The 21,746-nt window shown below is 52.3% G+C and overlaps 2 protein-coding genes across 8 annotated transcripts; one reads left to right on the top strand and one right to left on the bottom strand.

Annotated features, from left to right (window-relative positions):
• The first annotated feature begins 3,226 nt into the window (after positions 1–3,226).
• Positions 3,227–16,228, top strand: Pkn3 (protein kinase N3). 6 transcript variants are annotated; one of them, XM_027423141.2, is made up of 22 exons: positions 3,227–3,363; positions 5,048–5,276; positions 5,485–5,630; positions 6,145–6,256; positions 6,326–6,453; positions 6,637–6,820; positions 8,601–8,750; positions 8,827–8,936; positions 9,048–9,191; positions 10,135–10,210; positions 10,281–10,443; positions 10,614–10,713; positions 10,809–10,876; positions 12,043–12,106; positions 12,253–12,344; positions 12,793–12,969; positions 13,853–13,915; positions 14,036–14,112; positions 15,092–15,234; positions 15,321–15,428; positions 15,572–15,652; positions 15,755–16,228. In XM_027423141.2, exons 1-22 carry the CDS (start codon positions 3,337–3,339, stop codon positions 15,965–15,967), a joined length of 2,655 nt encoding a protein of 884 aa, XP_027278942.1. In that variant the 5' UTR covers positions 3,227–3,336; the 3' UTR covers positions 15,968–16,228. The 6 variants fall into 6 exon arrangements, with proteins under 6 accessions (XP_027278942.1, XP_027278939.1, XP_035302195.1 ...); XM_027423142.1 differs by lacking the exon at positions 3,227–3,363 and adding an exon at positions 4,293–4,307 and having other exon boundaries at positions 15,755–15,967; XM_027423138.2 differs by having other exon boundaries at positions 6,145–6,453.
• Zdhhc12 (zinc finger DHHC-type palmitoyltransferase 12) lies at positions 16,167–20,025 on the bottom strand. 2 transcript variants are annotated; one of them, XM_027423143.2, is made up of 5 exons: positions 18,810–20,011; positions 17,614–17,750; positions 17,220–17,297; positions 16,858–17,024; positions 16,167–16,764 (listed from the first exon to the last, which is right to left on the bottom strand). In XM_027423143.2, exons 1-5 carry the CDS (start codon positions 19,006–19,008, stop codon positions 16,443–16,445), a joined length of 903 nt encoding a protein of 300 aa, XP_027278944.2. In that variant the 5' UTR covers positions 19,009–20,011; the 3' UTR covers positions 16,167–16,442. The 2 variants fall into 2 exon arrangements, with proteins under 2 accessions (XP_027278944.2, XP_035302196.1); XM_035446305.1 differs by having other exon boundaries at positions 16,858–17,297; positions 18,810–20,025.
• Between the last annotated feature and the right edge of the window lie 1,721 nt (positions 20,026–21,746).

The raw sequence follows: 21,746 nt of genomic DNA on the forward strand, positions 1-21,746 counted from the left end.
CAAGGCCAGCCTGGTCTACAGAAGGAGTTCCAACATAGCCTGTGCATATGGAAGTTTAAGCACCGAGTTTATTTCTCAGCACCCATGGAAGCGTCCTAAAGCATCAAATGGCACTCTGCTGACCTCTTTGCATATGCATGATGCACAGATATGGAGCTAAAACATCCAAAACAAAATTAAAAATACTTTGACAAGCCTTTCTGTGAATGTGTGCTGTATCTTTACTTCCTGTGTATAATATCTAAGTGTGTGCATGTGTGTACATGAGCGCCCACGCTCACCAGAGGGGGGCATTGAATCTAATTGGAATTAGAGTTGAGCTACCTGACATGGCTGGTAGGCTTCAAAGTCTGGTACATAAAAATGCTTGTGACCAATTTTAATCCGGTCTAGTGGATTATGGTTATATAGAGTAAGAAACCTAGCAATTTTGGGATGCTCACCAGCTTGATAGGTAATGTCTGCCCTGAAAGACCTAAAATAGCTGCACTAGTGGGGAGAAGTACATCTGGGAAGATGTCTCCAATATTGTAAAGGTAAGTCAGCTGTGAAGTTGTGTGCTGGGTGGTGGGCTTGCAGTCTGCCTGAGTATTTGAGCAAAGTTCCAGCAGACTGGGCATTACTCTTGCAGATGCCTTAATGGGACCTTGACTCCTTTTCTCTCCATGTGAGGCACCTGACCATGTCATTCAGTTTCCTGGTGCTGAAGTAGTATATAGGAGGCGCTGGGGGGTTTGCATCCTTGCAGGGTTTTGCCAGGCTTGTGCAAAATCCAGCATTTGACTACTCCCTGCATAAAAAACACCAAGATAGAAGCCTTTAGCCACCTGTAAACTACTTCAGGGGATCCAGTCAATGCCATGGAGTGGGGATTGGAGTCTGCAGTCACATGTGCAAATACTTTCCAAGACGATTGCTGTGTGGCCTTGACTACCCTGGGACTCTGTAGACTAGGTTATCGTTGAGCTCAGACACCCACCTGTTTCTGCCTCCAAATGTGTGACACCACTGACCAGTGCATAAATTCTTTTTTATTCATTTTGAGACAGGGTTTCTCTGTGTGGTTTTGACTGTACTGGAACTTGCTCTGTAGACCAGGCTAGCCCCAAACTCAGAGATCTGCCTGCCCTGCCTCTAGAGTACTAGGATTACAGGTGTGAGTCACCACTGCCTGACTTTTATTCACTTAAAAAAAAATTGTAATACAGGAGCCTTTAACCCCAGTACTGGGCTGGCAGAGGCAGGCAGATCTCTTAAGTTTGAGGACAGTTTGGTAATAGAGTTCCAAGACAGCCAGGTCTGGGGATGGTAATACATGCCTGTAATTAGCACTGAGAGAACAAAGCTAATCAGAAATGCATAGTAAAACACCATCTCCAGCACTCGGGAGGCAGAGGCGGGCGGATCTCTGAGTTCAAGACCAGCCTGGCCTACAAGAGCTAGTTCCAGGAGAGCCTCCAAAGCCACACAGAAACCCTGTCTGGAAAAACCCAAAAAAATGTGCATGCATGCGAGTCAAAGGACTTTGTGTGAGTTGGTTCTCTACATCATCAGTGTTAAGGGATTTTGTTACTGGCAGCAAAACCCTTTTACACAGGGAGCCACTGGTCTAAAGGAGAGTTCTGAATCAATTTATTTGCTTACTTCTCCATTTTTATTCATTTTATTTATTTTTATTTATTCATTTTATTTATTTTTGGCTCAAAAAAGCCACCTGAGTGTTGGAATTACAGGCATGTGAGGACACACCCTCTCAACCAGTGAACTGTAACACTGGGCAGCTCGGAGAGAAATTTACTAGTCTGATTCGTGTTTTTTTGTTTTTGTTTGTTTGTTTTTCGTAAACTGAAGTCCTTTTACTTGTAACCAGAGGTTCTTTTAAATGGAAGATGAAACCCTGCAAGGTACCATTTAATCCCAGGGTTGTTTGTTAAGACCTTGGCTCAGCTGGGCGGTGGCGCACACCTTTAGTCCCAAGCAGAAGCAGGCAGATCTCTGTGAGTGTGAGGCCAGCATGGTCTATACAGAGTGAGTTCGAGGACAGACTCCAAGGCTACGGAGAAACCCTGCCTCAAAAAAAAAAAAAAAAAGAAAAAGAAAAAGAATTGGGGGCTGCAGAAGAAATGGGTCAGTGCTTTACATCACTTGCTCCTGAAAAGGACTAAGGGTTTCATTCCCAGCACCCCATGGGGGTTCATGACTCCAGTTCCAGGAGATCTGATGACTCTGACCTCCAAAGATACCAGACATCCAAATGGTGCACATAAAGAAATACTAGAGCTGTGTGGTGGTGACACAGTCCTTTAATCCTAGCACTCAGGAGGCAGAGGCAGACCCAGTCAGATCTCTATGAGTTCAAGACCAGCCTGGTCTACAGAGAGTAACCTTGTCTCAAAAAACAAAAAGAAAGTAGTCCCCTATCTGGGTATTGTGGCACGCTTTTTTTTTTTTTTTTTTTTTGGTTTTGTTTTTTTTTTTTTTTTCAAGACTGGGTTTCCCTGTGTATCACTGGCTGTCCTGGAACTCACTTTGTAGACCAGGTTGTCCTCGAACTCACAAAGATCTTCCTGCCTCTGCCTTTCAAGTGCTAGGATTGAAGGCCTGGATATAGTATGTTTGGACAACGCCAACCAGTTCAATCTGGCCCTCTCCACCAGGCACACAGGGTCTTAACCGCTCTCTGACCCCCATCCCATCTCTTGGGCAAGCACTCAACTCGCTGTGCTCCGGGCAAAACCCACTCATCTGAGAAGTCTCCTACCCTCACTTTTTAAAAAAATATGCAGATTCGGGAAATTGATTGAATCCTTGAGCTTGCCTTGCAGCACTTTATTGAACTCCCTCCCCAGACCCTACGGACTTAAACTATGGTAAAGGTAAAGTCAGAACATCGGCTCCGGCTGAGTCAGCAAACTCTTCGCAACGAGCCAGAGGTGGTTCATATCTTATTTGTATCTGGCCATAATTTGGATCAAGGTTTAATCCGCACCGGGCTCAAGCCCCCGTTGCACGCTGCGGGCAAAGCTCGTGCAGAAATGGTGCCCGGCCTTCCATCTCTAGGAAGATCAGCTCTGGTGCAGAGCGTGAGCGATTAAATCAGGAAGGGGACACGAGATCCGCGGAGCTCAACTCGTTTATAGGGTCCTGGGCGCTGCTCTCGCACGGCCGGGAGGGGGCGCTGCTCCCCACACCTGCCGGGCGCGCGGGTCTCGGGAGGGGGCGCCCGATCCCGCGTGTACCGCGCCGCTTCCCGGGAAGTTTCAAGTTTGAAAGTCCGGCGCAGAGGCCCGGGCTTCCGGAACCGTAGTGAAGGAGAGGACTGGCCGGCGCAACGCCATGGAGCAGAATGGGGCGGCGCTCCAGGTGAACCGAGCGCGCGCAGCGGCCGCGTTTGCAGCTCAGGGCGCCCCACGCTCGGGTCCACCCCACTCCGGTCTCTGATGACCTCTGCGCGGGCCAGGATCTGTGCCCTGGGATAAGACGCTCTGGTCCCCAGAGTGACGGAGATCCAGCTCGGCAGCATGCCTGAAACTGGAATGTGCCTTGAGGCTGAGTCTCAAGTTCTTTAAAAATCAGTTTTCTGGAGACTTGCAGACGGGTGGGAATTTGGCAGAGGTTGGGGTGCCGGCCCTCCTAGAGGAATCTTGGGGGAGAAGCTGCGAGCGTTGGGGAGGGTGGGACTGGGCTCTTGGTGGGCGTTCTCTCCAACACACCACACCCACAAGCAAGACCACTTTCTCGCCACCAGAGGCACCTGGCCTAGCAATGTGCAGGGAACCCTTGGGTCCACAGAGGGGCCCACAATGTGGAGGGGCTCCGGTTAGATGTGTCCCTTAAGAAGGGAGAGAGTGTCCTACCTCAGGGTAGTTAGAGATGGGGCGGGACATCCAGTGCCAAGTCAAAACATGAGGTATGGGTGAGGTATGGTAGACACGGGTACATAAACGGCTCAGGCAGCCTGCACGCCTCCCAGTACTCTTCTTCCAGAGATCCCTCTTGGCCTTTCTAGCAGTGACTTGTACACATTTTCCGATTTCCTGTGAGCCGCCGCCCTGCGGCAGCAGCAGCAGCGTGGTGACTCAGGACCCTGGTGGCCAGCAGGCCCCCAGCTCTGGGACAGCTTTGTTTGCTCAGGCCTTTGGCTCTGGCCTTCTTGCCTGGGGCGGTCAAAGGATTTCCTGAGCCTCGCCCTGGCCCTGCCCTCTGAGAGCTAAGGCAGTTTAGCCGAGGCCTGGAGTTGGGGGGTTGGGAGCCCCTAAACTGAGTAGCTATTCTTTTATGGGGCTAAGGAGATGGAACACAGAGAGGTAAGAGGAATAAAATAGGGTGGCTGCCATGAGGGGGGTCAGCAGGGGCTTCCCTCTCAGCCTCTGAGAGGTTGTCTCCCCCTGCCTCTAACCTGGTGAACGGTTGAGGGGCTCTTTTCCTTCCTGCCGGCTCTGAGCAGTCCAGACCTCCTCAGCTCCCTCTAGCACCTCTGCTTCACCACCTGTCTGCCACACTGTCTAAGGCAGAAGAAACAAGTTTTGGTGTCTTGGGCCACTGGCTGCCTCCTGCATGTGACCTTGAGTAAATTCCTTGCCTGTAGTTTCCTCCCAGATTGCATTTGGTTCTCAGACCTAGAGAAAGCAGCATGGCTGGCTAGGAGAGAATGGGGTCACTGTCCCTCAATAAACAGTGGTCACTCCTCTGTGTTGCCTCTGTGAACAAGCCACTTAACCTCTCTTTGTTCTTTGCTCCTGTCTAAAATGGGAATGAGAACTAGCATGTTGATTTGTGGCAGAGCTCTTGTTTAGCATGTTCCAAGCCCTGGGTTCTTTCTCCACTATCAAATAAGAGGCAAAAGGAGTTCAACTTGTTAGAGCTCTTTGGTCTAGAATTCAGGACCCAGAAAGCATCATGGTAACCTGATCCATTATCTTTCTCTTCTCTCTGAAAGAAAGACAAGAGCTAGACACTATAGAGTTCTAAGACACCCCAGTGCTCTGTCCGTTGTGTTTGTTCCCCCTTGGAAGGGGGTGGGTTATGACTTCTCTGCCCTTTGCAGCCTGGGACTGGCCAGAGGCCTCCTGAGGATGAGGAAGAGATGATCCGTCGAGCTATCCAGAAGGAATTGAAGATCAAGGAGGGCATGGAGAACATGCGGCGTGTGGCCACAGACCGACGCCATTTGGGCCATGTGCAGCAGCTGCTGAGGGCCTCCAACCGCCGCCTGGAGCAGCTGCATGGCGAGCTGCGGGAGCTGCATGCCCGAGTTCTGCTGCCAACCTCAGCTGGTGAGTGAGGATCCTGAAGAAACCCCAGGGAATGGGAGAGTCACGGGCACCCTGATCCTTGCCTTGGCTCAGACCACTGGGCAAGACCACCTGACCTCCCTATATCGTACATGTTGCTGATTGGTCAGGAAAGAAGGGAAGAGAGAGCCCTTTACAGAGGTCTGCACTTTGGTGGCAGGATCGTGCATCCCCTACCTTCTCTCTGCAGAGCCAGTGGCCTCAGGACCCCGGCCGCGGGCAGAGCAGTCAAGGGCTCGGCACTTGGAGGTTTTACAGAGGCAGCTGCAGGTGGAGCTGAAGGTAAAGCAGGGAGCTGAGAACATGATTCACACGTGTGCCAGGGGCACCCACAAGGTAAGTGCTGGGGTCTGCCTGGAGGCAGAGGCTGCCTTCTGATCTGATGGGACAGATCTAGCTCTCAGGTGTTAGGAGGGCAGTGCCAGGTCCCGTGCCAATGGGGAAATGGTACCCAACCCCAGCCCTTTGTCTAATGGTGGAAGTACAGCCCTAAATCCTAGTTGGGTGAGTGAAGCAAAATTCATTCCCATCCACTTTATCGTAAAGGCCCAACAGCAGTCTAGCAGAATATCCACCCAACTGCCGGGCTCAACTCTCAGCATTCTACCCTCCATGCTCCATCTGACAGGGTGTTGTAACACTTAGCTTGTCAACCTGATGGGAGTCAGGCTCCACTCACCCTGCAGCCCCTACCCCATTACCTACCCATTACCTCCCATCAACAGGGAGACTAGTCTGTAGCAGCTTCCTTGTGGGAGGTTCCACCTTGGTATAGCAGGGGGAGCTCAACTCCAGCCCCTGGTGGTCAGCCTTAGCCCTGATCTGATGGGCAAGTGTCACATCCCTGTAGGAAAGGAAGCTCCTGGCAGCTGCCCAGCAGATGTTGAAGGATAGTCAACTGAAGGTAACCCTGCTCCGAATGAAGATAAGCAGCCTGGAGACCAGCGGATCTCCAGAGCCAGGTGAGGCCTCTCAAGGCAGGGAGGGTGGCACCCAGTGGCCAGGGCTGAGGGTTCACCTCCTTCCTGCAGGCCCTGACTTGCTAGCGGAGGAGCTACAGCACCGACTGCGAATCGAGGCTGCTGTGGCTGCAGGAGCCAAGAATGTGGTGAAGCTACTTGGTGGCCAGAAAATGCAGGACCGCAAGGCGCTGGCTGAGGTCAGGCTGTGTCCCCTGGCCTACTGCTCTTCCTATAGCTCTGCTTCTCTCTGTCTGCCGTGCAGCGCTGCCTGGCACCAAGGGCTTGCTGCCTGTGTTGGGTGTCGGTGGAGAAGCATAAGGCATAATTTGTCCCCTTCACACCACACCTCATGTCTGTCTCTGCCTGTGTCTCCATTGTAGGCCCAGGCCCAGCTCCAGGAATCCTCCCAGAAGCTAGACCTCCTACAGCTGGCCCTGGATTTGTTGCTGGAGAGGCTGCCACCCACCCATTCGCTGCGCAGCAGGGTGACCCGAGAGCTGCGGATGGCCATGCTCGGGAACCCCCAGCCTTCAAGGACACTTGTGAAACCCATTGCTCTGACAGGTAGGTAGAAAGGAGGGCCCTTACCTCTTGGAGAGGACCCTGGGTCCTGGAGCACTTTGGGAAAGAGTTCAGCGCTGCTGTGTGACCTTGGGTCTGTCTGATAGTCCCATTCTGGTTCTCAGTTTATCCACTTGTAGCAGAGATGGTAGTCACAGCCTGGTAGACCAGGCTGGCTTTGAACCCAGAGTTAACTCCAGAACTCAGGAGGCAGGAAAAAGCAGGTGGATCTCTTTGAGTTCCAGGCCAGCCACAGCTACATAGTGAGACCCAGACTCAAAGTAAAACAAACAAAGAATAAAAATACTGATAGCACTGACTCATAGATTGCCTTGTAAGTCCAATTAACTTGTTATCCTTCAGCACTGAGCACAGTCAGCGTTTGGCCAATATGATGTAATTTAAACAAGTGACTGAAAGTAGGGAGTAGTGGTAGTCAGCGCACTCCCGTGCCAGCCTTGGAGCCAGGCCAGGGCAGCCTGGCTACCACAAAGTTCTTTCTTTTTTTCTGGGTTTTTCTTGTTTTGTTTTGTTTTTTCCAGACAGGGTTTCTCTGTGTAGCCTTGGCTGTCCTAGAACTCACTCTGTAGACCAGGCTGGCTTTGAACCCAGAGATCTGCCTGCCTCTGCCTTCCAAGTGCTGGGATTAAGGGTGTGTGCCGTTGCCTGGCCAGAAAGCTCTCTCATAGCCTGAGCTGAGGTCTGTCTCCTTGTAGCAGTAGCTGACTGACTCACCAAATCATCTGAGCTGCAAGGCATAGCCTAGCTGGTGCCTGCTGCAGGGAACAGTGCATGGGGGTGGCTAGACATCTATCTGTGTGGGCCCTGGTCTTGGGTCATCAGGGTTCCTTAGAGGAGGTGGAGTCTGAGCTTGGAGATCTCGTGGGAGTGCTTATGGTCAAGTCAGCAAGCTGAGGAAGACAGAGAAAACTGTTTGTTTAAAGGCAAAGAATTTGAGATAAGGATGTGGCAATGGTGGGAGGCAGTTGGTAGAGTTCTTCCCTAGTGTGCGGGAGGCCCTGGGTTCAGTCCCCAGCACCATATAAACTGGGTGTGGAGCACACACACCTATAACCCAAACCCTTGGGAAGTGAGGCAGGAGGACCAAGGGTTCAATGGCATCTTTAGCTACACAATGAGTTTGAGGCCAACTTGGGCTAATGAGATTCTATCTAAAAACAAAACCATACACCCCATATCCTAGTTCATGGTTGATCCTTCATCTCCTAAGATGAGTATCCTTCCTGGACACCACCCTTGGGATCTCTGTAAGCTTCCCAGGTATTACCTCCAGACCCAGCCTACCAAAGGTTTTCCCAGACTCATTCATGTCCCCAGGAGCTCCTGGGTTCCTGTTTTTGCTACCCTCTGAGACAAAACTCTCAGTGATCTCAGACAAAACATGTTTTGTTCCTATTCAGGACTCACCCTCAATGTTCAGATAGGAACAAATGGGGCAGGCAAACTTGGGCTGCTCGTGGCCCCAGGCTCCCGTGCCTGCCCCTGTGCACTTGAGGCCATGGTGCTCAGGGCAGCAGCTTACTCAATCCTGTGGTTCCACATGATTCCACACAGCTCCACAGGGGAGGTCCTGTCATTGCACAGGCACCCAGGAGGGAGAGCTGGGAGGGCTTCTGAAGATGAGGGGTGGCTACCAAGGCCTAATGTGGACAGGGTCAGTTGACCCCAACTCTAACCCTCCTAGAGCAAGTGGTATCCCTCTGGGGTCCCTTAGCCCATTGGTGGTGGTTTTTGACAAAGTGCCCTCCCGACTCCCAACCAGGGACACTGCAGGTCCGCCTCCTGGGCTGTGAACAACTGCTGACAGCTGTGCCTGGACGGTCTCCCATGGCTGTCCTGGCAGGTAGCCCCTCTGAAGGCTGGCTCCGAACCAGGTCCAGGCAGCAGCGTGGTGGTGGAGGAGAGCTGGCCAGTGCGTAAGGGGAGCTATGGAAGGTGGTGGGGGTGCCTGTCTGGACATACTCTGAATCCCAAACTTGGTACTACAGATGAGGTACTGGCTGTACTGAAGGTTGACAATCGTGTTGTGGGCCAGACAGGATGGGGACAGGTGGCTGAGAAATCCTGGGACCAGGCTTTTATCATCTCCTTGGATCGAGTAAGGCTGGCCTTTGTATGGTCAGGGTTAGCTGTGGGCTGCAAGGAGGGAGGCCACCCAGGTCATGGCTGATGCCAAACCCCATTCCTTAGCCTGCTGTTCCCCACACAGGCCCGTGAGCTGGAGATCGGGGTTCACTGGCGGGACTGGCGGCAGTTGTGTGGTGTGGCCTTTCTGAAGCTTGAGGACTTCCTGGACAATGCCTGTCACCAGCTTTCTCTCAGCCTGGTGCCACAAGGAAAGCTCTTTGCTCAGGTTCCCACTGACCTCTGACCTCTAACAGAGGGTCTTTGGACTGACACTTTGGCTGGGGAGATGGTTCAGTGGATAAAGTGGGCTTGCTGTACACAACCCCTAGCATCCGTGTAAAAACTAGGTGTGGTGGTACTTGTCTATAACTTCACTGCTGCCTATACCATGACAATTGGACTGAAACAGTGAGTTCCAGGTTCAGTGAGAGACCCTGTCTCAAAGAATAAGGTGAGAAGGCAGACACCCCTGTCAGCCTCCATTTGCATAGATATGTGCAAATGTAAAGACTGCTCCTCCCCCCCATAAGTGTGGGAGCTGAGAGATGGAGACAGTTCCACAAACAGGGCCACAGAGAGGCTCATGTTTCTACCCTGCTTCATATGTCACCTTGAGTAAGTGCCTCTGCTTTGGGCCTCAGTTTCTCCACTGGCACCCGTGAGGATGTGTAGTTATCCCAGAGTCCTTTGAATTTTGCCTCTCATGCTAATGTCATTCTGTGGTAAAACACTGTCCAAAAGCAACTTATGGGAGGGAAGGGTTTATTTCAATTTACATATTTGCAACCTATCATGAAGGGAGTCAGGGCAGTAACTTAAGCAGGAACTCAAAGTAGAAGCCCTGGAGGAACCCTGCGTGCTGGCTTGCTCTCTGCCTCCCTCACAAGCCCATGCTTGGCCAGCTTTCTTATATAGCCAGCCTAATACAACTGCCCAGGGATGGTGCCATCCACAGTGGCCTAGAACCTCCTATCTCTATTAACAAACAAGACAACCCCCCAATACATGCCCACAAGCCATGTGACCTAAGCAGTTCCCCCCAGATGATTTTTGCAGTGTCATGTTGACAGTTGTCTCCATTGGTTGAGATTGAGAGCTGGCGCTTGGGGCCTAGCCGGCAGGGTGGGTTGGCCAGTCCAGGTCCTTCAGCTCTGTTCATGTCCCTTTAGGTAACCTTCTGTGACCCTGTCATTGAAAGGAGGCCTCGGCTGCAGAGGCAGAGACGTATTTTCTCCAAGCATAGAGGTATGGAGGGTGGGGAGAGGGCTGGGCTGGCACTGGGACGGTGGGACTGAGCCCCATCTGCCTAATCTAGGCCAGGACTTCCTGAGGGCTTCCCAGATGAACCTCAGCATGGCAGCCTGGGGACGCCTGGTCATGAGCCTGCTGCCCCCCTGTAGCTCACCAAGCACAGTCAGTCCCCCTAAAGGATGCCCCCCAACTGAAGCATGTGGGACCTCCAATTCTGCTTCCCCCAGGTGAGCTGTCTGGCCCAGACTGTACTTCTCTGCAGTTTCTATCCCTCCAGACTCCGTGTGTGTGTGTCTTGTGTTCTGTTCCCAGCTCACCCTCTGATCTCTGTTCCTTCTGGCGGCTGTGCTACTCCCACCTCCATTAGTCCAGCTCAGACATCTCCTTCTTCTTATAGTAATTTTTTGTCCATGAAGACCCTCTCCGGAGAAGACATGAAGCCTCCACCCAAGCCCCCTCGTCTCTATCTGCCCCAAGAACCAGTCCTGGACACTCCTGTAAGGGATTCTGGAGGTGGGGGCAGACACAGAGGCTGGCAGGAGGGAAAGAGGCCAGCAGGCCAGCTCTGTCCTGAACCCCTCTGTCCTCACAGTGTATCAAACGCCCCCACATGGACCCTAGAACTGGAATAGCAACCACCCAGGCGGTCTCACCCACGAGGTACTCACTGGCTTGCATTCATTTAGAGACCTTTCTTTTTTTTTAAGATCTGTGCCAGTTTGTGCCTGCATCACACATGAACCATGTAGAAGGCAGAGCACAACTTTTTGGGAGGCAGTTCTCTCTGTCCACTTCGTTTTTGAGGTAGGGCCTCATTGTTTCTGCCACTGTGCTTGCTGGCCACATACTTGAACTTCTTCGTCTCCACCTCCTGAGTTACCTTAGGAGTGCTGGCCTGGAGTTTCAGATGTGAACCACCCACTATGCCTGGATTTCCTTTTTGTTTGTTTGTTTTTTCGAGACAGGGTTTCTCTGTGGCTTTGGAGCCTATCCTGGCACTCGCTCTGGAGACCAGGCTGGCCTCCAACTCACAGAGATCCGCCTGCCTCTGCCTCCCAAGTGCTGGGATTAAAGGCATGCGACACCAACGCCCGGCTGGTTTTTGTTTTCTGAGACAGGGTTTCTTTGTGTAACAGCCCTGGCTATCCTGGAACTAACTCTGTAGACCAGGCTGGCCTTGAACTCACTCTGCCTTCTGAGTGCTCTGAATAAGAGTGTGGGCCACCACCGTCTAGCTCTTTTTTTTTGAGTGTGTGTGTGTGTGTGTGTGTGTGTGTGTGTGTGTGTTGTGTGTCTGCGCCTGGCTTTTCTAAAGTGGGTCCTCGGCATAGAACTTAAGTCATTTCACCTGCCTGAGACTTATTCTTTTTTTTTTTTTTTTTAAGATTTATTTATTTATCAAGAGGGCACCAGATCTCATTACAGATGGTTGTGAGCCACCATGTGGTTGCTGGGAATTGAACTCAGAACCTCTGGAAGAGCAGTCAGTGCTCTCTCCTAACCCCTGAGCCATCTCTCCAGCCCAAGAATAAGACTTATTCTTTTTAAATAAGACTTTACTGTGTAGCTCAGGCTGGCCTTGAATTTGTGATTCTCCTGCCTCTGTGGTCTGAGTGCTGAGATTACAAGTGTGCACTGCCACTCACTTATATACATATTGATTGACACCTCACTCCCTGGCTCCTTGGGTACACACACTGGCTTGCTCAGTGCCTTCCTTATATGCTGAATGCAGTTTTTAAATTCCAGCTGTGGGGACAGCCTAGGCTGCAACAGGAAAGCCTGATCTTGGTCTGTTCAGCCCCTGTGCCCTTTCTCTCTTGCAGGAAACCCCTCCAACTTCAAGACTTCCGATGCTTGGCTGTGCTGGGCAGGGGACACTTTGGGAAGGTAGTGGGGTTGAGGAGGTGCAGTGGTTAGCGGGTGGATAAGCCTCAGCACATTAGTTAGGAGATGCTGGGGTGTGGGGATGCTGTGTGGGGAGGTGAAGGCTCTCTGTCCTGCCCATCTGGAGCCCAATTCTTTCTGGTTCCTAGGTCCTCCTGGTCCAGTACAAAGGAACAGGAAAATACTATGCTGTCAAGGCACTGAAGAAGCAGGAAGTGCTGGGCCGGGACGAGATTGACAGGTGTGTATACTTGAGAAGTATCTGACCCTGAGGGAACCCTTGGGTGGCTGGCCGGGGTTTAAAGGGCAGCTCAAGATCTCAGGGACCAGGTTCTCTTTTTGGCACTGGAAAGCTCTCAAATATTTTAGCACTCTGGGTTGCTCTTCTATAAATATGACTGTGGCAGTTTTGCAGTATTTTTTGTTTTGTTTTGTTTTTTGAAGACAGGGTTTCTGTGTGTAGCCCTGGCTGTCCTAGAACTAGCTCTGTAGGCCAGACTGGCCTGGAACTTAGAGATCTGCCTGCCTCTGCCTCTGCCTCTGCCTCTGCCTCCTGAGTGTTGGAATTAAAGGTGTGCGCCACCACACATGTCTAGTTTTGTAGGTACCCATCCAGCTGGAAGTGCTGTGTGGGAGACAGGGCATAGCCCAGGGAGGTTCCATCCCATCCATCCCATCCTCCCTTGCAGCCTGTACTGTGAGAAGCGGATCCTGGAGGCTGTGGGTCACACAGGGCACCCCTTCCTGCTATCCCTCCTTGCCTGCTTCCAGACCTCCAGCCACGCCTGCTTTGTTACTGAGTTTGTGCCTGGAGGAGACCTCATGATGCAGATCCACGAGGATGTCTTTCCTGAGCCCCAGGCCTGGTGGGTTCCCTGGTTACTTAGCGCTTGTTCTCTTGGGGTAGGGGGTACCCAGAAGACCAATAGCACAAGGTTGAAGGAGCCTTAGTAGAACTCTTACAGCATATGGGGATTCCATTTGCGCAGCTGTGGATGGGATCTTTCATCATGATTTTGTAAGACTATTGCAGGGATAATAGACATGCTTGCAAACTGCCCAGCTCAGGATGGCAGCTGGAGCTGCCTATCATGCTCCAGTGCCTGCTCTTGTTTAGAGCAGTCTGACTCAGCACATCAGCTCTGATCCTACTGTGTGACCCTGGGTCAAGTCTCCGATCCTCATTTGATTGTATGTATGTGTCGCTGTGCGTGGCCATTGCACTTGAGTGCAGGAGCCCTTGGAGGCAGAAGAGGGTGCCAGATCTCCTGGAGCTGGAGCAACAGGCAGTTGTGAGCCACCTAATACAGGAACCTGATTCTAGGAACCAAACTGGGTGTCTTTAAGAGTAATACTCCCTCTTGAATTCTGGGGCATCTTTCTAGCCTCTCAGATCCTGATTGGCGTAAGTCATGATGGTTAGCCCAAAGGCTGCTGGGGAGATTCCCATACAGAGCACTGACCCCAGGGCTTAGCTTAAACCAGGCAAGTTGCTCTACCAGGGAGCGGACTTCCTATTCCCCTGCCTCAGCCTCCCAAGTAGCTGGAATTTCAGGTCTATACCACTAGACCCAGTGGCCCTGTCATAGTTGAGCACAGGAAGGTCATTAATATATGACAATATTGGGAGGACTTTGGGCCCTTCCAGCCCAGGCACCGGATTTGTTTGTCCAGTCTCATCCTGATTTGGCCAGGTCCTTCTGGTGCCCTCTAGTGCCTGACCTGAATTCTCCCTGTACCACCCCTCAGCTTCTACCTGTCCTGCGTGGTTCTGGGGCTACAGTTTCTACATGAGAAGAGGATTATTTACAGGTAGCCTGCTTGAGATGCTAGGGTGGGCCTGGGTGGGCTATTGTCCTTCTCTCGTGCTGCTGTTGTGTCCTGGGCCTCAGCCTCTTTCAGCCTTTGTGATCTGCACCCTTCTGCCATCAGGGACCTGAAACTGGATAACCTGCTGGTGGACGCCCAGGGCTTCCTGAAGATTGCGGACTTTGGACTATGCAAGGAAGGTGGGCCGTGTCCTGGAATCACACGCGCTTGCCTTGCCCAGGCCACCTGGAAATATCCCCATTCATGTGTACCTAGGCTCCCCAACTGCTGGCCTTTACTCCTGACTGTGACTCTTGTTTATGAGAACAGCTGAGGATACTGGCTCTTCCTAATTTGTAGTTGGTCAGAGAATCTATGGTTAAGACTGAAGAGGACATTTGTTCTGCACAAGAGTTCAGCAGATTTAGCTTTTTCATACGGTAACTGGCTGCATGATGACCTTGGCCTAGAGTCTACAGGACACAGCCGGCCTCGTTAGTGGGCATTATAAAGGAAAGCACAGATCAATAAGTATCTATCTACATACATATGTGTGTCTTTGCATTGCTGGGTTTTGATCCATAGTCTCACATATGCCCGGCAAGAGCTTTACATTGAGTCACACCTCCATCTCTGGCCTTGATTTTTTGTTGTTTGTTTGGTTGGTTTTGTTTTTGAAGACAAAGTTTCTCTATATAACAGCTCTGGCTGTCCTAGAACTCACTTTGTAGACCAGATAGTCTTGAACTCGCAGATAGATATCCACCTACCACCACCAACAACTGGTGATTTTTTTATCTTTTTGTTTTTAAAAAGTTTGTGTGCCCCTCTCCCCAACCTCCCTCCCTACCCCGGCTCCCTCTCCTTTTCCTTGAGAAAAGTGCAGGCTTTCCATGGAATGGGAGGGGAAACTGTCATGAGGCTGGAAAAATATTAATTATAAAAAGAACCCCCCATTTTTGTGTTTATGGGTATTTTTGCATGCATGTATGTCTGTGTACCAGATGCAGTTACAGACAGCTGCAAGCCACCATGTGGGTGCTGGGAATCAAACCCGCGTCCCATCGTAACCACTGAGCTAGCTCCTCAGGCTCCTTCCCTCACTGATTCTTATGACCACAGAGGCTATATTGAGTGAGTCACACACAAGCAGACATTGGTGTGGATGTTGGTTTGCAGGGATTGGCTTTGGGGACCGGACGAGCACCTTCTGCGGCACCCCAGAGTTCCTGGCCCCCGAAGTTCTGACTCAGGAGGCTTACACTCGGGCTGTGGACTGGTGGGGCCTGGGTGTGCTGCTCTATGAGATGCTAGTGGGTGAGGTGAGTCCTAGAGTGGGGCTTCTCGGGTCTCTGGGGTGGGGACACCGGGGTAGCTCATGTGCCCTGCTGAGTCCCCATCTTCACAGTGCCCATTCCCGGGGGACACAGAAGAGGAAGTGTTTGACTGCATTGTCAATGCAGATGCACCGCGTCCCCACTTCCTGTCGGTTCAGGGGCTTGAGCTCATTCAGAAGGTGAGTCCTAAGGTCCGGAGCTTTGCTAGGCAGCTGCTGTGGCTTGTGTGCTCCCTGACACCACCTTGGAGCTTAAGTAGGGGTACCTGTGGGGCAGCCGGCCCCTGGAGTGCCCTGAGTTCACACATGCCCTGTCCTGCCAGCTCCTCCAGAAGTGCCCAGAGAAGCGACTAGGAGCAGGAGAGCAGGATGCAGAAGAGATCAAGGTTCAGCCATTCTTCAGGGTAAGTAGCCAGCAGTCCCCATTGCCTGGTGAGGTAGGAGGGCTGGGTGACCCCTGGGGTCTGCTGTTCCCCCTTCTCAAACTCCTCTACCCTTGTTCTCAGACCACCAACTGGCAGGCCTTGCTTGCTCGCACTGTCCGGCCCCCCTTTGTGCCTACTCTCTGTGGCCCTGCAGACCTTCGCTACTTCGAGGGGGAGTTCACCAGCCTGCCTCCAATCCTGACCCCACCAGCACCCCAAAGTTCCCTCACTGCCCGCCAACAGGCTGCCTTCCGGGACTTTGACTTTGTGTCTCAGCAGTTCCTGGAGTCCTGAGGGTCTCCTGGCCCCTCTGCCTCCCTCTGCCAGACTGTAAGAACTCTCCACTGTCCATGTGCCCAGGGCCAAGGTATTTAATGAATGTATGGGTTTCCAGGTAGTGGGGCTGCTGCTGGAGACTTCCCTCAGTGTTACTGGGTGAGCTGTGTCTCTAACCCTTCTGCTTCCTGATGAGGAAGGCCCCACAACAGGATGGTTTGTTTTTTTAATACTTGCCTTTATAGAGTATTAAATTAATAAAACTATACATTCGAGGTAGCCAGGCCAGGGGTCATGATGGAGTCTGGGTTCTCTTTGTGTCAAGCCCCCCCCTTTCCCCTACTTACATCCTTTCCTTGTTTGGGGGGATTCTGTCTGCTGCTCTGCTGAGGGCTGAGAGCTCTGGGGAGTAAAGAGCTCAGACTAACTGGGCTGGTCTCTGGGGGCATAGCCTCCGGATTTTAGGCACAATGGCACCTTCTCTTCAGCAACCCTAGACAGCCTGGCTACTGCCTTCCTCCTCTTCTTCAGCCCAGAGAGTCTCCCAGGGTCCAGAGGGCCACCCACAGAAGAAGTGGGCCAGGTTTCGAGTCAGACCCCGGTCAAAGGGGTTGCTGGTGCGCTGGCGGAGGTAGGCAATTCGGTGTGAGGATATGAACTCCCAGGTAGTAGTGTTGCTGGCCACCAGGTAGAGGTGTGAGGCCAGGAGCAGGCTGACCACCAATGAGAAGAAGGAAAGCAGCAGGAAGGTGGCAAACAGGAGCCCGGTAGACCGTAGCCACAGCCCCCAGGGCTGGAAGAACCGGAGGCCGGACCTGGAGGACAGAGAAGGAGGAACTGGAGGACTGCAGGGAGTCCTCTCTGTGAGCATCTATGTGTATATGGTCCACACTCTCCGGTGCACCTACCATGCTAGATACAGGCCCCACAGGAGAACCACCAGCTGCAGTGCCAGATAGGCCACGAAGAGTGGGTGGTTGCGTTCACCCACACAGTTCTCCATCCAGGGACAGTGGTGGTCATAGCGGCGAACACATCGGCGGCAGTCACGACAGTGTCGGGCTCGCAGGGGCTGCTGTGGGCACAGAGGGGAGTCTAGGCTCAGTGCTGGCTCCCCCAGGGCATTCTGAGAGGACTGAAGGCCACAGTCAGGTCCTAAATTTGGGAGGCCTTCCTGGAGGAGAGGCAAGGCCAAGGTGCTAGGGCGCCAGGGCAAGGATTCTGAACTTGGTCCCGGTTCCTTCCACAAGAGTATGTGTACATCACCCACCAGCACCAGGCAGTATCTGCAACGCCGGAGTGGGATAGCCTGAGGTACCATAGCTGTCTGTTCCTCCTTGGGCTCCTCCTGAAAGTGAAACAAAGGGTCTAAGATGGGGGGAGGGGTCCCCTTGGTTCTGGATGAGCAGGACTGGGGCCCATCCCACGTAGAAGGGAGGTATGTGCACAGTAGAGTACTGGACACTTGGTGGCCTTTGCAAGGCCTTGTCCTCACTTGGGCCTTGGTGATTTCCTCATTGTTGGAGCAAAATCATAGGGTAGGAAAGAGGCCTCACTAAGACGCCCCACAATGTAAGCAGCTCAGAACTTCATAGATGGATTTCTGAGGTCTCATTTCTCTGTTGGCCCAAGTAGGGGGTGTGGACCTCAGGGTCCCTGGTTACCTGAGATTGGGGCTGAGCAGTCACATAGCCCGGGTCCATGAGTGACACAGCCAGATAAAGCAGCAGGGAGCCCAGGACCAGGAGCAGGAAGGTGAGGGGCAGGAACAGCTCCCCTTGCTCTTCCCATTGGCGTAGCTCTGCAGAGGCCAGAGGACAGTGAGGCCCACAGCAAGAGGGGCAGGGAGGGGGAGAGTGAGCAGCTGGAGGGGAGGGAGCAGGGTGAAGAGACTAACCCTGATGAATGTGGGAGGGGGAGGGTTCCTATGGGAAGAGTCAGCCCTCAAAGAGGGGCAACCAGGAGGCTCAGATGCCACCGTGGGAACCCAGGCTGGGAAGGTACCAGTGTGTTTAAACCCATTCTGGAAAGGCGGGAAAGCTGAGAACTGAGAGAACTTGTGTACACAACTCTAGTACCCTTGGTTGAAAGAGGGCCCAAGAGGGCCGCGAAGGTTTTGGAGGGAGCTGCTGATTCTTGGTGGGGAAACCTGAGGATAAAGGGCAGAGCCTCAGTGGTGGGGGCTGTTGCTTTGGGTGGGGAAACCCTGGGTAGGGGGTTGCTGAAGGAAATACAGGGGAAAGGAGGTGGATGGGCAGTTAGTGGTCTCATAGGATTTGGGAAGTTGAGCAGAAAGCCAGTGTCTGTCTGTCTGTCTCTCTCTCTCTTCCTCCCCCCCCCCTCATTTTTCAAGACAGGGTTTTTTTCTCTGTGTAACAGTCCTGGCTGTTGTCCTGGAATTCGCTCTGTAGACCAGGCTGTCCTGGAACTCAGAGATCCACCTGCCTCTCTGCCTCCCAAGTGCTGAGATTAATGGTGTGTACCACCACAGCCCTGCTTTAGTCGATTTCTTAATTTTATTCAGTGAGAGGTTGGGAAGCAATTTCTGGGAAGGATGGGGTGGAGCCCAGGGTCAGGGGAGATGGAGGCTCTAATCGGCCCTCGGATTTGATGATCACTGGTGGTCTTTGGATGGTATATGTCGGCGACAGGAAAATCTCGGGATTAATTAGGGACCAACTTGGGTATCAGACAGAGAGTGGATGGCTCCTGGATCGACAGATGAGAAAGACGCCTGAGGAACTTGCGGAAATGGGGGTGAATCTCAATGTATCTGAGGATAAGGGGGACCGGGTGAGACCCACTGGAGGGGAACCATGAGGGATCGGGTGGGCTCGGGATTGCGCGGTGTCCGGCTCACCGGTGTCGTGCAGGAAGAGCACCAGCGTGATTCCCCAGGTCAGCACGGTGTGCCCAGTCCGCACCAGCACCCCAGGGCTGAGCAGCGCCCAGAGAGCCATGGCCTTGGCCCCTTCTCCAGCCCACCCGGAAGAAGCGCGCGGAAGGAGGGGCCGCGGAGCAGAGGGGCTGCGGCAACGCGGGGATTGGTGGCTCCGCATTGGGGGCGGGGCCACGGTGGCTCAGGGAGGCTGTTTATTGGGTGGCAGCTGCGGCCCCTCAGGCCAACAGGTGCCAGAGGCGGCCGAGGGCGGGGCGGGCGCGCGCACAGACCGTAACTCCTAACTCCGCCCCCGGTGGGCCAGGTAACTTTGCTAAGGCCGGGAGGCGGAAGCCTTGGAAGGTACCCCGTCCTCCCGCATGCGCGTATGTGTCTGTCTTTGGTTTCCCCCCACAAGACACAGGTGCCATCTGTGATGCCCGGAGGCCACGCGGTGCTTGCTCTGAGGGGCGATCGGCAGGGCTTGCCCGAGGGTGCGCCTTGGTGACACACTTGCCTTCTGTTCGTTTTCGGATAATGCAAACCGATGATGGGAAAGAGGAGGGTTTTGGTGCGGATTCTGGACACGCGTGGCCCGGCTTGGAGTCAGAGACATAGTACAATCCATGCCTTTCGAGGCAAGTCACTGAACTTCTCTGATCTACTTTCTGCCTCTCAATGGGGTTGGCGATAGTACCCGCCTCTAAGACAGGTGCCTGCCACCCTGACTACCACCACGGCCCAGCCAGACTTTTTCTTCTTGTGTCCCTTCCCCATTCAGCTGACCTCCAGCTGATTGCTCCCCTCCAGCCCCATTCCCTGTACTCAGGCTGTTGATGATTTGTTTTGGTCAACTAGACATTCCTCTTTTCTGTAGGGGAACTAACTTCCCAAAGCCAGCATGGTTCGTGATTGTCCCACACTCCTGTGTGTGTGTGTGGGTGGTGGTGGTGGTTAGGGCTAATCAGAACCATTTCCTGGTATTACTAAATAGGGGGTGGGTATTAGCACAATTGGTAGAGTGCTTGTCTACCATTCATTAAACCCTGGATTCAATTCCCAGCATGGTATAAAAAGAATACGATGGGGCATGCTGCAATCTCAACATACAGGAGAGAGGCAGGAAAACCAGAAGTTCAAGGCCATTCTCCACGTTATATGGGGGGAAGGGATTCAAAGCCAACTTGTGTGATATGAAAGTTTGTCTCAAAAAAGGGTTTGGATGTGGGGCGGTGGTGGCCCACACCCTTAATCCCAGCACTCGGCAGGCAGATCTCTGAGTTTGAGACCAGCCTGGTCTACAAGAGCTAGTTCCAGGACAGCCTCCAAAGCCACAGAGAAACCCTGTCTCGAAAAACCAAAAGGGTTTGGAAGCCAGGCAGTGATGGCACACCCCTTTAATCTCAGAGGCAGGCGGATCTCTCAAAGAGTTCCAGAACAGCCAAGGCTACACAGAGAAAACCTGTCTCAGAAAACCAAAAAAGAAAAGGAGGAAGGGTGAGCTGCTGACATTTTAAATCCCAGACAGAGGCACACATCTTTAATTCCAGTGTTTGTGACACAGAGATAGGCATCTGATGACCAGTCTACAGGACTGTATAATGAGGGTCTGTCTCAGGGGTAAAAAAAGGACAAAAACAAAAACAAACAAACACCCCCCCCACACACACACACTTGTGAGTCTGTGTGTGTGCATGTACACTCACAAGCATACACAGATGCCATGTGCAGGGATGGAAAGAAAATAATCCTACCTGTTGGTTCTCTCCTTCTGCCATGTGGGTTTCAGGGACTGAAATCAGGTCAACAGGCTTAGAGTCTGGTTATTATTATTTTATGTGTGTGAATGTTTTGCCCAGATGTATGGTCTGTGCACCATGTTCATGCTTGGTGTCTGCAGAGGTCCTAAGAGGGTGTCAGAACCTCTGGAACTGGAGTCACAGATGATTATAAGCACTATATGAGTGATGGAAACCAAGCTGAGGCCCTTTGCAAGAGCCACAGTGCAGCAGGGCATGGTAGTACATGCCTTTAATCTCAGCATTAGACAGAGGCAGCCTAGTCTACACAATTTCAGGTAGGCCAGAAGTACATTGAGATACCCTGTTTTTTTGTTTTGTTTTGTTTTGTTTTGAAAGGTAGGCCAGGCGTTGGTGGCGCATGCCTTTAATCCCAGAACAGGCAGAGGCAGGCAGATCTCTGTGAGTTCAAGGCCAGCCTGGTCTCCAGAGCAAGTGCCAGGATAGGCTCCAAAGCTACACAGAGAAACCCTGTCTCGAAAAACAAAAAACAAAACATAAAAACAAACAAACAAAAAGGTAGCCAAGTGGTGGCTATGCCATTAGTCCCAGCATTTGGGAGGCAGGGACAGGTAGATCTCCAGAGTTTGAGGGCAGCCTGGTCTAGAGTGAGTTCCAGAACAGCCAGAACAGAGAAACCCTGTCTTAACAACAACAACAACAACAACAACAACAAATTACAGTATTTATTTGTGTTTTTGGGGGTGGGAGAGGTTGTAGGAGTCTGATCTAATCTCTTCTTTACTGTGCAGGTCCTGGGAATGGAACTCATGTAGTCAGCCTTGGAGGCGAGTCCGCTTATGCTTACCCCTTACCTCCTGCTAAGTAAGCCACATGTCTGGCTCAGCCAGTAAGTTGTTTTTTTTTTTTTTAAAAAGATTTATTTATTATGTATACAGTGAGTGCCAGAAGAGGGCACCAGACCACGTTATAGATGGTTGTGAGCCAACATGTGGTTGCTGGGAATTGAACTCAGAACCACTGGAAGAATAGTCAGTGTTCTTAACCCCTGAGCCATATCACCAGCCCCTTGTTTTGTTTTTTGAGACAAGGTTTCTCTGTGTAGCTTTGGCTGTCCTGGAACTCAATCTGATCTGTAGGCCAAGCTGTCCTTGAACTC

The sequence above is a fragment of the Cricetulus griseus genome, chromosome 6, assembly GCF_003668045.3.
Source record: "Cricetulus griseus strain 17A/GY chromosome 6, alternate assembly CriGri-PICRH-1.0, whole genome shotgun sequence".
NCBI lineage: Eukaryota > Metazoa > Chordata > Mammalia > Rodentia > Cricetidae > Cricetulus > Cricetulus griseus.

Bases quoted from the DNA above. Each gene is read 5' to 3' on its own strand.
- Pkn3 (XM_027423138.2), top strand. From the start codon at position 3,337: ATGGAGCAGAATGGGGCGGCGCTCCAG. The intron at 6,454-6,636 runs GTCAGGCTGTGT...TCTCCATTGTAG, and splicing joins ACCGCAAGGCGCTGGCTGAG to GCCCAGGCCCAGCTCCAGGA. The intron at 8,751-8,826 runs GTGCGTAAGGGG...TTGGTACTACAG, and splicing joins TGGTGGAGGAGAGCTGGCCA to ATGAGGTACTGGCTGTACTG.
- Zdhhc12 (XM_035446305.1), bottom strand. From the start codon at position 19,008: ATGCGGAGCCACCAATCCCCGCGTTGCCGCAGCCCCTCTGCTCCGCGG. The intron at 17,751-18,809 runs GTGAGCCGGACA...TGGCCTCTGCAG, and splicing joins GCTCTTCCTGCACGACACCG to AGCTACGCCAATGGGAAGAG. The intron at 16,765-16,857 runs GTAGGTGCACCG...TCTGTCCTCCAG, and splicing joins TGGGGCCTGTATCTAGCATG to GTCCGGCCTCCGGTTCTTCC.